Below are 13,678 nucleotides of genomic sequence, written 5' to 3' on the forward strand. Positions count from 1 at the left end.
TAATTGGGCTATTCAGAATGATAAAGGGGGCTTGATAAATTGTTTCTTCTGGTGAAATACTGCACAGAGTGATAACGAAGCTGCTTAGCAATCCTCGTGCTTTTTATTTTATACTTGCAATGGTGGAAATATGAAACTCTGACTTTCAAAAGTCTATGCTAATGTCAGGTGAAATTTTGAGAACACAAGTAAAGTTTTGGGTAACTGTATCAGGAGTGTGTATCAAAAGCAAGGAAACAGTTGAACATATTAACTGTGATGTGTAAAGCAAAACTGGCTTGAGGGATCAAAAGTAATATTTCTGTTTCTGCTATGCTTAAGTGCAGTATTTTGTGATAGTTGCTGTTTTAGTAAGAGTTGGTCAGTAGTAAAAGAAATCTTTTTGGTGTTTGCATTTTCTTGGATGTAATTTTATCTATCTCTGGATTCAGAGTTAGTAGATAATGGGGTACTGTGTGAGCTGAATTGTTTGGGGAAGTATGATTAAAATTTTGAGAGCATTAGTTTATTACAAAATGTACATTTTTGTTCTCAGCTGAAACTATTCCTACCTCTTTCAGTACCATGATTTAACCTGCTGTTAAATAACATCCTAAAGAACAAGATGTGATTACGTTTTTGATTTCTTTTGGAGAAGTGTTAAGTTTGTCTATCATATTTTTCAGTCTCACAAGATTGAGAACAATTCATGTTGGAAAATAGGAGTGCATAACCCTCAAACTCAAGTAGCGTGTACTTTGTACAAAAACACATGCATGTATAAATTAATACAGCTGAATCTATTTTGCAGTCATCTGTAGTTCCTTGTTAATGTGTGTTTGGAAATTTTTGGTTTAAAGCAAATATTATGGATAAATCTTTCTAATTGCTTAAAACGGAATTAAACATCTGCAATAATACCAACCACAAAAAGAGCTTTCTAAATAAATTATGGGAGAGAGATTCATGTTTGCCTATTTTCTAGGCTGCATAGAATATGACTGTGATGCACTGAGTATTTGGGTATAATCTCTCCAAAAGCGACAGAGTTTCTTTGGAAGCATATCTATCCTGTTTTTTTCAGGTCAGCCAATTCATTTTTGATTGCTTACCTCGACAGATGCTGAAAAATGGAGCATCCCATTAAACAGTTCTGCAATATCTGATCAATTATCTCTTCAAAATGATCAATAGTTTTAATAAGGATTTGAAGAACAGAAACTCAAAGCACATCAGCTCACAAGTCTTCTTGCAATTTAGTATTTATCTAAGCTAAATGCATTACATTTTACAATATTATATTTTTCTAAATTCATCCACTTAGAAAATAAATCTGCACCATTCTTCTCCCTCTCCTCCCCACTGCAGCATGCGCTTTGTTTCTTTAAATGATTCTATGCAGAAGTATGTTCCATACTTTTATAACTGCGTGCAAAGACGTTTCTTAATTTCAGTCATAAATTTATCTTTTGTCACTTTGAGCTTGTTCCCTTGTTCTAATTGATGTTTGATTTAGGGTAATTTTTTTGGATATTTGGATGTAATTTCCCTAACTAAATTGTATAATTCAACAATCAGTTCTTGGATGCCTCATCTTCAGACTGAAAAACCTGAGTTTTTCCATTTCATCTTCAACTCCTACCTTTTGACACCAAGAATTGTGTTTGGCACTTCTTGTGTTGCTCAGTTGTGTGAATGTTTCACGTTTTTTTTTTGTCTTTGGTGACTAGACTTGATCAGAGATTGAACTTTATCAGATGGTTTGATCCTGACTTGCTCTGACATTAAAATATAAAAAAAGTGCTGGAGAAACTCAGCAGGTCTGGCAGTATCTGTGGACAGAGAAAGAGAATTAATGTTTCAAGTCTGATTTTTCAGAATTCACTTGTTTTGGACTTGAAACATCAACTCTGTTTCTCTGTCCACAAATGCTGCCAGACCTGCCTGAGTTTCTCCAGAACTGTTTTATATTCCAGATTTCCAGCATCTGCAGTGCTTTGCTTTTATCATCCAGCATGTTTCCTACTATCTTGACTTTGTAGTTCAACGTTCTGTTGCCTTTGGTTGGTCCAACACGTTGGTATGTTCAGCATTAAAACTAGAAGTTCTCAAATTTTCCAATCTCTTTCAGCTTTATCTTTTGCTGTTTCAGTGCAGTTTATGAAGTACTTACGTTATCTGTTCCTTTCTATATCCTATAATTTTCACTTGTCTTCATTGGATTTAAACTGATTAGAACATTGCCCATATCTATTTATTGTATTGCTAGTATATCTCCAAAGTTTACAAGTCCTAGTAGAACATTTTAAATTACAGATATTTCTGTGGTGATTGGTGAAACGCTAGACGTGATATTGAGACGTGTTTGGGGAGAAAACATTCAATAAATCTGAGTATTCTCTTTTTGTAGTGGTTCTGTCTGGAAAAATATCGAATGTAAAAGCTTGGTCAGATACTGGTGCTTTTTTCTGATGAACTCGAGTGGTTTACCTGATTTCAGCTAGGTATCACAACGTAACTTACTGTCTGCTTGGAGGAGGAATGCCTGAGTCATGCTAGTTCAGAAATAAAAAAAATTTAAATATTTTAAGTGATATCGACATGGTATAAGTAGTAATAATTGCATCTATGATGTCAGATCTTTGTTTAAAATCTTCAGTGGCAATGATGAACTTCCCTTCTGTTCAATTGAGTGGCGTAGTGGCAATGACAGACAAATATTCATTCACTTTTTTTATTGTTACAATATTGGATATCGTACCACCTTCGTACCTGTTGAGCCAATTCTGAAAAATCAATGTGGAATTTGTTTTCATTAGTATCACATTGCTTGTTTGGCATGTGTTCATCTGTTGTGAAAATTCCTCAGGATTCCTTTGCCCACAGGATTCAGTTTGTTGAACCTCTGATTTCATAAGCGAAATGTAGTACAAAATACAAAAATTCTGGATCACCAATCAACGTTTTGCAGTTGAGAAATGAGTCAGCATTAGTTATTTTAACCTAAACAAAGAGAGCATCAGTGGGCTGATTTTGAGTCTTGTTATTGATGTTTCTTTATTCAATATTGAGAACAAGTTTTTAAGTCCCCAAGTGATTCAAACAAGATTCAGCTATAGTCGTATTAGAAGCAGGATAGGGGAGAGGTAGTGTTGGACGAGGTAGATTAGAAGCCAGAAATCACAAACGTAGCTGAGATTTTATCAATGGAAATTCTGTCTAATGCTGATTTGCATACTTTTTATAGGAATTACGACTGCATGAAAAGAGAAGTGTTGAAGAGGTATTGAGAATGAACAGGAAAGTCAGATTACAGTAGAGTAGTGGGATAGTGGATATAAATACTGAAGTGATGATGAGGACTTGACCGGTCGAATGGCTTGTTTCCATGTTCTAATAGATGATTTCACATCCTTAAGTTGTTTCATCCAATTTTATTTTAATTATTTCACTGATTAATTTAAAAGCTAATTTGAGTTTCTCTTTGATACAGGAATGACCAATGGAGTTGTAAACTGAGTAGTCATCTTGGTATTAATTTCTATTTAAATAAAAATATGTAACAAAGGGATTTATAGATTACCACAGCAATTATCACCAAACACTGGTCACTTCATTAAATGTAGGAAATACCTTAATTAATTGTTTAATAATACTTCATAAAAATGCATTGGTTCAGTAAACGGTGGTACTGGATCTAATCAAAAGTGCGACCTATGTACATTAAAAATTCACAGGAAACCTGCATTGTAATTGTAGCAAGCTTAAAGGGAGTAACTATTACTTTTTTAAAAGCCTTGCCTAACCTTTAATTTAATTCCAAGTGCACCTTGCATCATTTTATGACAATATAATATAACACTTTGTCTGTCTTGACTAAATAGGAAGTTCTTGATTAAATTGAAATGGTTGTCACATGTTTAGGAGATGCTTGCAAAGACATGTAATCCATGCAGTTCATCAAGCAAATGCAGAATGAGGTGTATAAAGAGTTTTTTGTTTTCAATGACAGTAACTGTAGCTGATTACATATCTCGAGCGGAATCACAGAGCCGACAACGGGTCCAGCCTAAAGAGAATCTTGCATCCAGCAAAAATGCAACTACATTGGTAAGATCTTGAGCAATGAAATTGGTAGTAATACTGATATCCTGGTTGTATCTGTTATTGGTTATGTGGTTGCAGTTATATTACGTGCATATCTTGCTACCAAAACAAGGAAAACATCAATTTTGGCAATGGGAAGGTTCTGACTGTCTGTCAGTTTCAGAATAAAGAACTAACAGTCACCAATTTTTTAAGATTGTGTAACTAGTCAGATAAATGGATTCAGTTTTAACTTTTGAATGTATAAATCAGCAAAGCACAAAAAGTTAAGTGTGCAATTCATCTTTTGACATTTACACTTCCATCATGTTCCCAAGGTAAATTTGCTGATTTTTGTGACAAGTTCACATTGCTCAGATGGCAGATGTACAGTTTTATTGGGGCATTCATATTCATGCATTTCCATTTTTAAGATGTGAAATCAGTTATTATATTTTGGGCACTAGAACACTTTTGCATCAATGTAAATTGTCAAGTTACCAGTTGTCATGTCTTTTAAGTGGTTGAAGTAGCTGTGCTGACTTGTATCTTGTACCTCCATTATGGCGCATTGAATTAGAAGTGAGATGAGAACTTTACTCAGTTGTTAGGATTTGGAATGTGCTGCATGGGAGAGTGGTGGAAGCGGGTTCCACAGCAGGTCTCGAAAGAGAGAGCTGGATATATATTTGCAAGTGATGAATTCAGAGGGCTGTGGAGATAGGGCTTGAGAATAGGACTAGCCGGGTAGCTTTTTCAGAAGCTGGTACACGCGATGAGTCGAATAGTCTCCTGTACTATAAAGTTCTGTAAGTAAATAACTCCTCATTAAAGTGAGCTGTACGTAATAAGGTACAAACTTTGGAGATGACCTACTATACTAGTTCTGACCTCATCCCACAAGAGATGATGAGGGTACATCTGTGACAGTGAGGGTGAAGCCTCTTCAGTCTTTCCCCTACCTATTGGCACGGTGCCAAAATGGTTAGCACTACTGCCTCACAGTGCCAAGGACTTGGGTTCGATTCTAGCCTTGGGTGACTTTGTCTGTGTTGAATTTGCATATTCTCTCCATATCTGCGTGGGTTTCTGCCGGTTGCTCTGGTTTCCTCCCAAAGTCCAAAGACGTGCGGATTAGGTGGATTGGCCATGGTAAAATTGCCCTGTAGTTGTCAACTCCAGTGTCAGACTCATTGGTGATAGATGGAAGTAAGACAAATCCTGAACCATGACATTTGTCATCCTGATAATCAAATCAAATCAAATCAAACCATAATATGGTTTGCTGCTTTAGATATTCCTCAGTTTGGAATGTTTGTCAGGCATTGTCACCTTACAGCAGGGCTCTGTAGAGGACTCATGAGCAAGTCTAAACAGTTCCATTAGTTGTGGGCATCCTTGGTAGATGACTTGTAAGTATATGACAACAATAAAGAAATGAATATGCTAGTGTGTGTCTGGCCAAACCGTCACTATTAGAACGCAGGCATTTAACTCCACTGTGAATCTGGAAGTGTTGCAGTGTTTCCTGCTGTAATCAACTTGACCCGTCATCTTGTTACAGAAAGAGATCACTTTGAGCAGGTTCATTGTGCTTTCTCCTGTGGCTTAAATAGTTTGCCCCTGCTCACTTGGTCAAGTGCCTTGTTGAGGTGGATGAAGGTAATAAATACTCGTCTCTCTTCTTCTTTGCAGCTTAACTGAGAAGAATGTCAGTTCTAGTTCTTCCAGTCTGAAGCCACATGGATTTATGATAGACGTGTTCAGTTAACATCTCTAGTCTGACAGGAGGCAACATAAACAAATATTTCTCCCATGATGCTGAGCAGGGAGATGCCTTGGTAATTACTTATTGCAGTTGCTGTGGTCACTCTTGTTATTATAAAGGGTCCCAGAGTTTGCATCATCATGCATATCCTGGGGTACTACACCTTCCCTCCAGCAGAGAGACAAGTTCATGCAGATGCTGGAGGAGTGCCATTTTTCTGTGTTTATTACTTTCAGGTGGTGGAGCATCAGCACCTGGAGTTTTTCGCAAATAAGTGAGTCAGTAGCTTAACTGTGCTCTTCCACTGTGGGCTCAACATGTCACAGCAAAGCTTTGTCATGTCTTGAGCCTGCTTGGTAAGTGTTCCCTCTAGAGTTCACCAATATCTGTAACTGTTTATTGAAGTTAGTTGTAATCAAACCTGTCTTAGTTTTCACTGGAGTCATTTTCTTTGCTGATGGACCTATTGCCTTGTTGATTCTGTCATGCATTCCCTGCGCGCGCGCGCGCGCGCACACACACACACACACTGCTGCCCCCCCAGTATTGCCTGTGTTAAAGAACATCTGGATACTGTGCCAGATTTGTAACTGGGAATCATTGGTATACCACCTTAGCAGTCTTTTGGAATTTTCATTGAGTGGCTCTAGGTAATTCAGTTTTCTCTCTCTGATCTTTCCTGTAATTAGTGAGGACACACTGCTTGGCAACACTGGGTTCCTTTACTGTTACGTTAGCCTTTTGTTAGTATTTTGAGCTCTTGCTTCCCATATGTTGTGAGTATGGTATTGCAGTTATCTTGAATATGTTCTATTTTGCTTCCACACCCCAGGAATGCCTGTTCATATGATTCTAAACTGACGTTGATTACGAGTATTGCATTTTTCTTTGCATGAAAAAGCTTTTGAGGGTTTCATCCTTACCCTGTTGCATATCAGTATCATAGTGGTACCTGCATGTGTTAAGCATAGAATTCAGAGAGTCACATTTGGTGATGAACCAATCCAGTTGTTGCCAATGCCCTGATGTTGGATGTGTTTAGGATATCGCATGTCATGGTTCATTTCTGAAAAGTGTTAGTTGCACAAATCTTGTGGTAACAGTAAAGCTCAAGGAGCTTCTTGTCCGTTCTAATTTATTGTTCCTGGACTATGATGTCTGAGACCAAACGGCCATGCTCTAAGCTGAAATTCCCCAGTAAGTAAAGATGTTCTTAGTTAAGGATTCTGCCGATAGCAGTGTGAAGCTCCCTATAGAGATGGTCTTTTATGTAACATGTAGCTTTTACTGCAAGGAACTTGCTACTCTCAATGGTAGACAGAAATCTTTTTTTAAAAAATGCAAAATTTGTTCCTTCCGTATGTCTTTCAACTCAAATAGGGTCGCTTAATCTCGAGATATCTGCTCCAATACTCTTTCAGCACCGAGGTGAAAGACCAGTTCTTGGAGGAGTTTGACAGTGCTATTAAGAGACCTAAGGAAGATAAGGTTTACTGAGAGCAGATCACAAAGAAAAACGTTACATGTTCCATCTCCCAGATGTACCCATGCTAGTTGATATGCAGCCAATGATGTTCCACGTTGATCATACCTATCTTGCATTATTAACCAGCTGTTTTTTTTTTCCAGACCTGGCAACATCCTCTGATCTCCTTTGTACCCTCGTTATTGCTATTACATCCTTTCCATAACGAAATGATTGGCATTGAAAGTGCTCAAGTTGTGGTGTAACTAATGATTTATATAGTTCTAGATAACTTCCTGCTCTTATAATGTACAACTTGGCTAATAAAGGAAAGGATTTCACGTGATTTTTTAAAAACCTTATCAACCTGGTCAGTGGCCTTCAGAGATCTTTTAGTAGTCATTTAAGTCCCCCACTTCCTTAACACACCTCGGTATTTTTCCATTTACTGTGCATTCCTGGCCCTCCTGAATGGATCATCTCTAGGTTGAATTCAGTATCTCACTTTTCTCTATCTTGTTGGTATCAGCATTGAGGGTTGGTTAATAGGAAAAGAGGTTAGGAATAAATGGGTAATTTGCAAGTTGGCATGCTGTGAGAGGTAGAGTATCACAATGATCAGGCTTCAGTTGTTCACAATCACTATCAAATATTTGGATGTGGGGACCAAATGTAATACTTGCAAGTTTGTGATTGACAAAAAGTGGGAATGAGAATTGTGAAGATGATGTAAAGAAACTTCTAAGTGATTTGCACAGTATGAATGAATGAGAATGAAGATGGCAGATAGAAAGTAACATGGATAAGTGTGAGATTAGCCACTTTGAGGAACTGAGATGCCAAGTATTTCTTGAATGGTGAAATTGGGAAATGTTGGTATTGATATGAACAAAGTCGCCCAAGTTCCTTTGGATAAGTCACTGAAAGGTAACACGCAGGTGCAGCGAACAGTTAAGGCAGTTATGAAGCAATTAAAAATGGTACATTGACCTTCTTTTTGCAAGACAATTTGAGTACAGGAGTAAAGATTCTTGCCTTAATGGTGTAGATCTTTGGTGGTACTGCACTTGATGTATTTTTTGGAGTTTTGTTTTCCTTTCCCAAGGAAGAATACACTTTTCATTGAGGAAATGCAGAAGATGTTTATCAAACTAAGTCCTGGGATGGTGGGGATAGTTTGGGAAAATGGGGAAGCAGGCTCGAAGAGCTGCACGGTCTGCTCCTGTGTGAGCTTATTGCTTGTAAATGCTTTCCCTTATCTTGTGTTCCCACTGCAATAAAACCAGTAAGTCTACTCTAGTCTCAGGCCTGGACTAAATCTATGGGGACTGCTGGGCTGTCCAAACATCAGGATCCCCGGTGACCTCCCCAGTTGAGACCAAGGGGAATAGCATTGGTTTGGTTGCAAGTGGTGTTTTCTTAGGATTTACTCCCTTATCCTTCAACTCTACCACGGTACCACGAGGCAGTTGGAGACATATGCCCATATCTGGAAATTTGGTTTATGAATGCCGGGGGTGCCCAAATGTCAATGAGCATTCACGTTACAAAACCTTCTGTTCAGAAGAAGTTCCTCTGAAACTTGAGCCTGGAACTGTGGGTACACAGTTTTTTGTGTGCTGCCACAAGTAGGCATTGTTTAATACTTGTTACTGCCAGCCTGTTCTTGCACATATGGCTGTCTTTGTTGCATTGCAACTAGCCAGTGGTGTGGGCTAAGAACGAGTGCAAACTAATGCACAAGCAGAAAGCATGCTAATTCTCTTCATCCACTAAACACATCATATCAACTTTTTGGATGCACTAATAGCGGCTGTTCATAACAAATCTTTAGATGACTTGTCTTTGCTATTGCTACTGAATTAGAGCTGATTTTAAAAAACTAATTTAATACATTCACTCTATCAGTGGCTGGCAATGGTTATAACTTTGGACGCACAGGCTAAATTTGTTCTGATTTTCAAAGCCATTCCCTGGATTTTTCTTTCGTGTAAAGAAATTACACTGAACCATGGTTGAATCTATGAACCATGGCTGCGTTGAAAAAAGAATCTTCAAATGAAGCTGCTGTTATAAAACCCCACCTAAATGATCAGACTTTTTAAGTGGCCAAAATCCCAAATAACCTGAAAATCTGAATTTTATTAAAAAAAAATAAACTTCACTAATGTTGATTAAATTGACCTTTAGAGACTATAATGTTGTGATGACCTTTGGAAACACTAGGGTACATGGCATGGTTAAAGTAGTTTGGTACCATTTATTTGAAGCTCTAACTAAGTTTAGAAGTAAAACAATATCGAGATCAGTGTATGACAGTGTTGTACTGACTGTATTTAGTGGGCAAATTGCATTCTTGGGAAAGAATCTCTACAAGCAGCAACGTCTGTATTGATAAATAGCATTAAATGTATGGGGTTGTGAAATAAATAGGATTTTCAAGAGAGGTTAGATTTTATATTTTTAAAATACATTTTAGAACTGATGCAAAATTGTACTTGGATCTGACACTAATATTTAAGTCATCAGAACAAGTTTAGTTGATCCCCTTAATGATCATTTTAAATTATCATTTAATCACTAATTTCTGATCAGATCACTACAGGGCTTCACACTTGAGTGACCAGTGCTAAGATTGAAACTTATTCCTTTTCAAAAAAATCAAGATGATCACCTTCTCAGCATCAAGCAATCCTTAATCAGTAATAACACGAGTTGCAAGAAGAATAGTTTCATCTTATTTCTGCCAGCAATGAAGTTGAATGCTGATTTGAAGAGCAATGTCCTTCTCTCCATGAAACAAGAAGATAATTGTTAATAAGGAAGCTCCTTTGTCTATCAACAGCTTCCACCGCCACCCCCCCTCCAAATTAATCCCATTGTGTGTATATAATCTTATCGGTCTTAAAGTTATGTATTATGAATTTAACACCCAACAGTTTGTTCATTCTTTTGGATAAATATTTCCACAATCCTGACAATTTTGTATATGTGTAGAAAAGACTTCATTGCCAGGTTGAAAGGCTTGTTTTTCTATTACTTCCTCTCAACAAATCCTTGATGCTGGGGATCAGTTTTGTGGCTCTACTGTAATTTATATTCAGTCCTGCATGTCCATGTTTGGTTATTTAGAAAACTGCCAAACAACAGTTCATATCTGCCAACATCCTGTCTTCAAAAATGCACCATTAATCCATCTGGTATCTCATTATTACCTCCTCTCTCACCTCCACCTTTCTTCCTATAGTGTATGATGGTGTACCAAATCCGTGCTTAGTCTCCTGAAACTCCCTATTTGAACCCTCTCATCTGGCTTCTAGTTTTTTGCACCTGTACACCATTTGCTAAAGAAATGAGTTACATAATTTCTAACTTATGGTGTGCACCCTGGTCAGTTCACAATTTTTCAGTTTAACATGCTATCCTCTTCCATTCTTGTGTTATCTAGGTTCATGGGACTACACTTTTATGCTTACACTGCCTGAGTTTTAAAAATAGGAATGAATATCCAATAATGGCTTCTTCATCTTACCATCTCTGGCGTAACTCCGATACCTTTGACTTTCCTCTATCTGCAGTCATTAGATCAACTTTCACATGCATGCTAAATAAATGCAACTTAGAAGTACAGTAATGAGATTTGTGTGGAAATTAAGTACTGGCACGGAATCAGTAAGCAAAGAACTCGTTTCTGTGCTATAGAATAGTAATATATAAGTTATTGTCTTTGTGTAGAGTTTGTGATGTTTGAACAAATTTAGTCAAGTAATTAAAGAGCATTGTAATACACTGTCAATGAGTTATGGGAAATTTATCGGCAAGCACGAAAATGTCAGCTGCAAGGATTAGGCTGTTTGAGGAAAGGCTGAACTATAATAAGCTAAATTAATGTTTATTAATCCATTGTATTGATTGTCCCAAGGATTAGTTATGGTTTTCTGCTAATTTGTACCAGAACTCCCCTTTTGCAAGGAAAGATGTTTCTAGAAACCGTGAATTTTTGGTTTTAACAATAAAAGTAACCTTGGATCAAATGTTCCTGAATTATTTGTTTAACATTTGAGGATTTTACATTTTACTTGTATCCTGTGCAGTTGTGAATTACTTTTTATGGTATCCACCTTGAACATTCAGCTGTGTAAATAACAGGTCATTCCTCTCTTTCTTTCAAAGTTAACTATTTCAATTAAAACACTCATGCTCAGCAGGTGCAAGAGGACGTGATTGATGAACACTTTCCAGCTAACAAGACCATTAATGGAATGAACAGTGTTTCTGGTGATGAAGCTCCTACACACAAGGTTTCCAGGGAAAGCCAACAAAGAGAATACCAAGGAAATGGAACTAAGGTTGTGGTGAATGGTGTTTCTTAAACATTACCCACCATCATTCAGTTCTGCATAAATTTGTATTTTCTAATAGTGCTTGTAAAAGCTTGCCAAAGATAGAATAAGGACTGCCAGACTTTACGGCGCACTTTTTTTCTAGTTCCTCTGTACTGGAATGGATATGGGAGGGTTCTTTATTAAAACACTTGTATAAATTTGTTTTTCACCTAGTTAAGTTCTCAATACATTAATCAGATATTGTGCCTTCAGACAATAGATGCAAAATTAAAGGAACTAGCTGGTTGTAGGGAAATGTTTTGATATGTTTAAAATAAATTTCAGATTATTCTGAAAATGGAGATCATTGACATTTACTGTAATACTGGATAAAAGCATTGGCTGCTTTTTGTCAAGTTCTCCAATATGCAACCACTTCTGAGAAAAAAGTAGAAAATGCAGTTTCAAAATTTTGCACTGAATTGTAAATTTAACATTTGGTATGCTTGGTGATACTAGTCTGGAAACTGGTCAATTTTACTAAATCTCTGTAGGTTTTTTAATACTGTATGTAGAAAAATTGCAGACCACTGGAGAATACTCGTTTGCATCTATACATCTGCAGGGACATTGGGATGAGATTGGCAGTGACTGTTTTAAAAAGGGGCTTGTTTGGTTTATTTATTAAATGTACAGTATTTAAAAATCAAGCAATGCTTTGGATGTTACACTAAACTGGTTGTAGATGTCATTGCCAAAATAATCCAACTATTGTAAGATTAAGTTCCAGAGAAACAATTTTCCATGTAAACTACATTTGTTAGAGTCCTTAGAGAATTTTTATTTTCAGTTTTGATTGGTTGATGTGCAATATGTTTTGTATGCAGATAGTTGATAAATAAAGTTTGATCTTCCATCTTACAACTTAAAATATGCAAATATAAATGTTTTCTGGAATTTTCTTAAAACATTTTAACTTGGTTTTAAATTTGAGAATGTTTTCATTTGTATATATTTTATCAAGTAATATTTCTAGAATATAGCTTGTATTGAAAAACAAAAGTTGTACTACTTCCCCACATTCTAGTATTTTCCACCAAGTGCAGCTGTCGTCATAAAATTTAGAGCTTGGTGCTCTCAACCTCAACAGGACTACAATTGAACTGGGTAGCAAGGTTAGAGGCATGAATTTGCAACCGAAAACTTTGCTAGGGATAAGATTTCTCTACTTGGATATAGTCAATAGTTTCAGCTGTATTAGGAGTTGTCACATCCACTAGCTAGAAAGTTTGGGAAAGCAATTTGTTTCCAATTCTGTTTGTCTGGTGACCAGAATATGACTGTCACACATCACACACAATATAACATTATTGTGTAAGGAAATGTTTCTCTTCAACAGGCTGGAGTAGAAATCATTATCTGCATACGGTGGTGGTACGAGGATTAGCAAATGGGCCTATTGACGAATGTCTTGTAGTTTGTTTCATCAAAAACTGCTGGCTGCAAAAGCCAACCTGAATGACCAAGATGGCTTAGACAGTGGTTGATTAGCAATGTTGAGTGGCTGGGTGTTCACTGATGAAAAATGATAAATCTCTGAACTGTGAGGGTGAATGACAGGAAAAGTAAGGACACTGAATAAATGGGTGTTTGAAGTGTAAAAGTGTTTTGTTGCATAGCACGCCTGAGCCAACATGTGCATCTTTCTCTGCACATCCTCCAGATTTTGAGCATGAGCACTGGAAGGAACCTAACCTATCGGGGATCAGGAGACAATCTCTAGCAGTAAAAATTCTCCTCAGCATAATGTTCTCCTGTTACGCTTGCATGACAAGAGTCAGCAATGCAAGTGGGAGTTGTAAGATTAGAATGTAGTGATGGAAAACCATCTGCTGACAAGCAGAGGAACTGCAAGGTGATGAGTTAGTATCCTTGTGCAGTGCTCTGTTTGGATTGGTGGGTATGCTCACTGGCTGTTATGGCTACAGTATGCTACCACAAAGTATAACAGCCCTTTGTGTCCTCACACCAGTAATTATTTTTATGCATTATTTT

At 37.1% G+C, this 13,678-nt stretch overlaps 1 protein-coding gene across 5 annotated transcripts in view; it reads left to right on the forward strand.

Moving 5' to 3' along the window:
* The window catches only part of fxr1 (FMR1 autosomal homolog 1), a 118,788-nt gene extending 105,648 nt beyond the window's left edge, over window positions 1–13,140 (forward strand). For 2 of the 5 annotated variants that reach the window (XM_048604184.1, XM_048604186.1), the window contains 2 exons: window positions 3,992–4,089; window positions 11,507–13,140. In XM_048604184.1, coding sequence (XP_048460141.1) covers window positions 3,992–4,089; window positions 11,507–11,671 — 263 coding nt within the window. In that variant the 3' untranslated portion in view covers window positions 11,672–13,140. Of the gene's footprint in view, window positions 1–3,991; window positions 4,090–11,503 lie in introns of all 5 variants that reach the window. The other 3 variants (XM_048604183.1, XM_048604185.1, XM_048604188.1) reach the window with 2 other exon arrangements.
* The last annotated feature ends 538 nt before the right edge of the window (window positions 13,141–13,678 follow it).

The sequence above is a fragment of the Rhincodon typus genome, chromosome 13 (genome assembly GCF_021869965.1).
Source record: "Rhincodon typus isolate 14 chromosome 13, sRhiTyp1.1, whole genome shotgun sequence".
In the NCBI taxonomy this organism is placed as follows: domain Eukaryota; kingdom Metazoa; phylum Chordata; class Chondrichthyes; order Orectolobiformes; family Rhincodontidae; genus Rhincodon; species Rhincodon typus.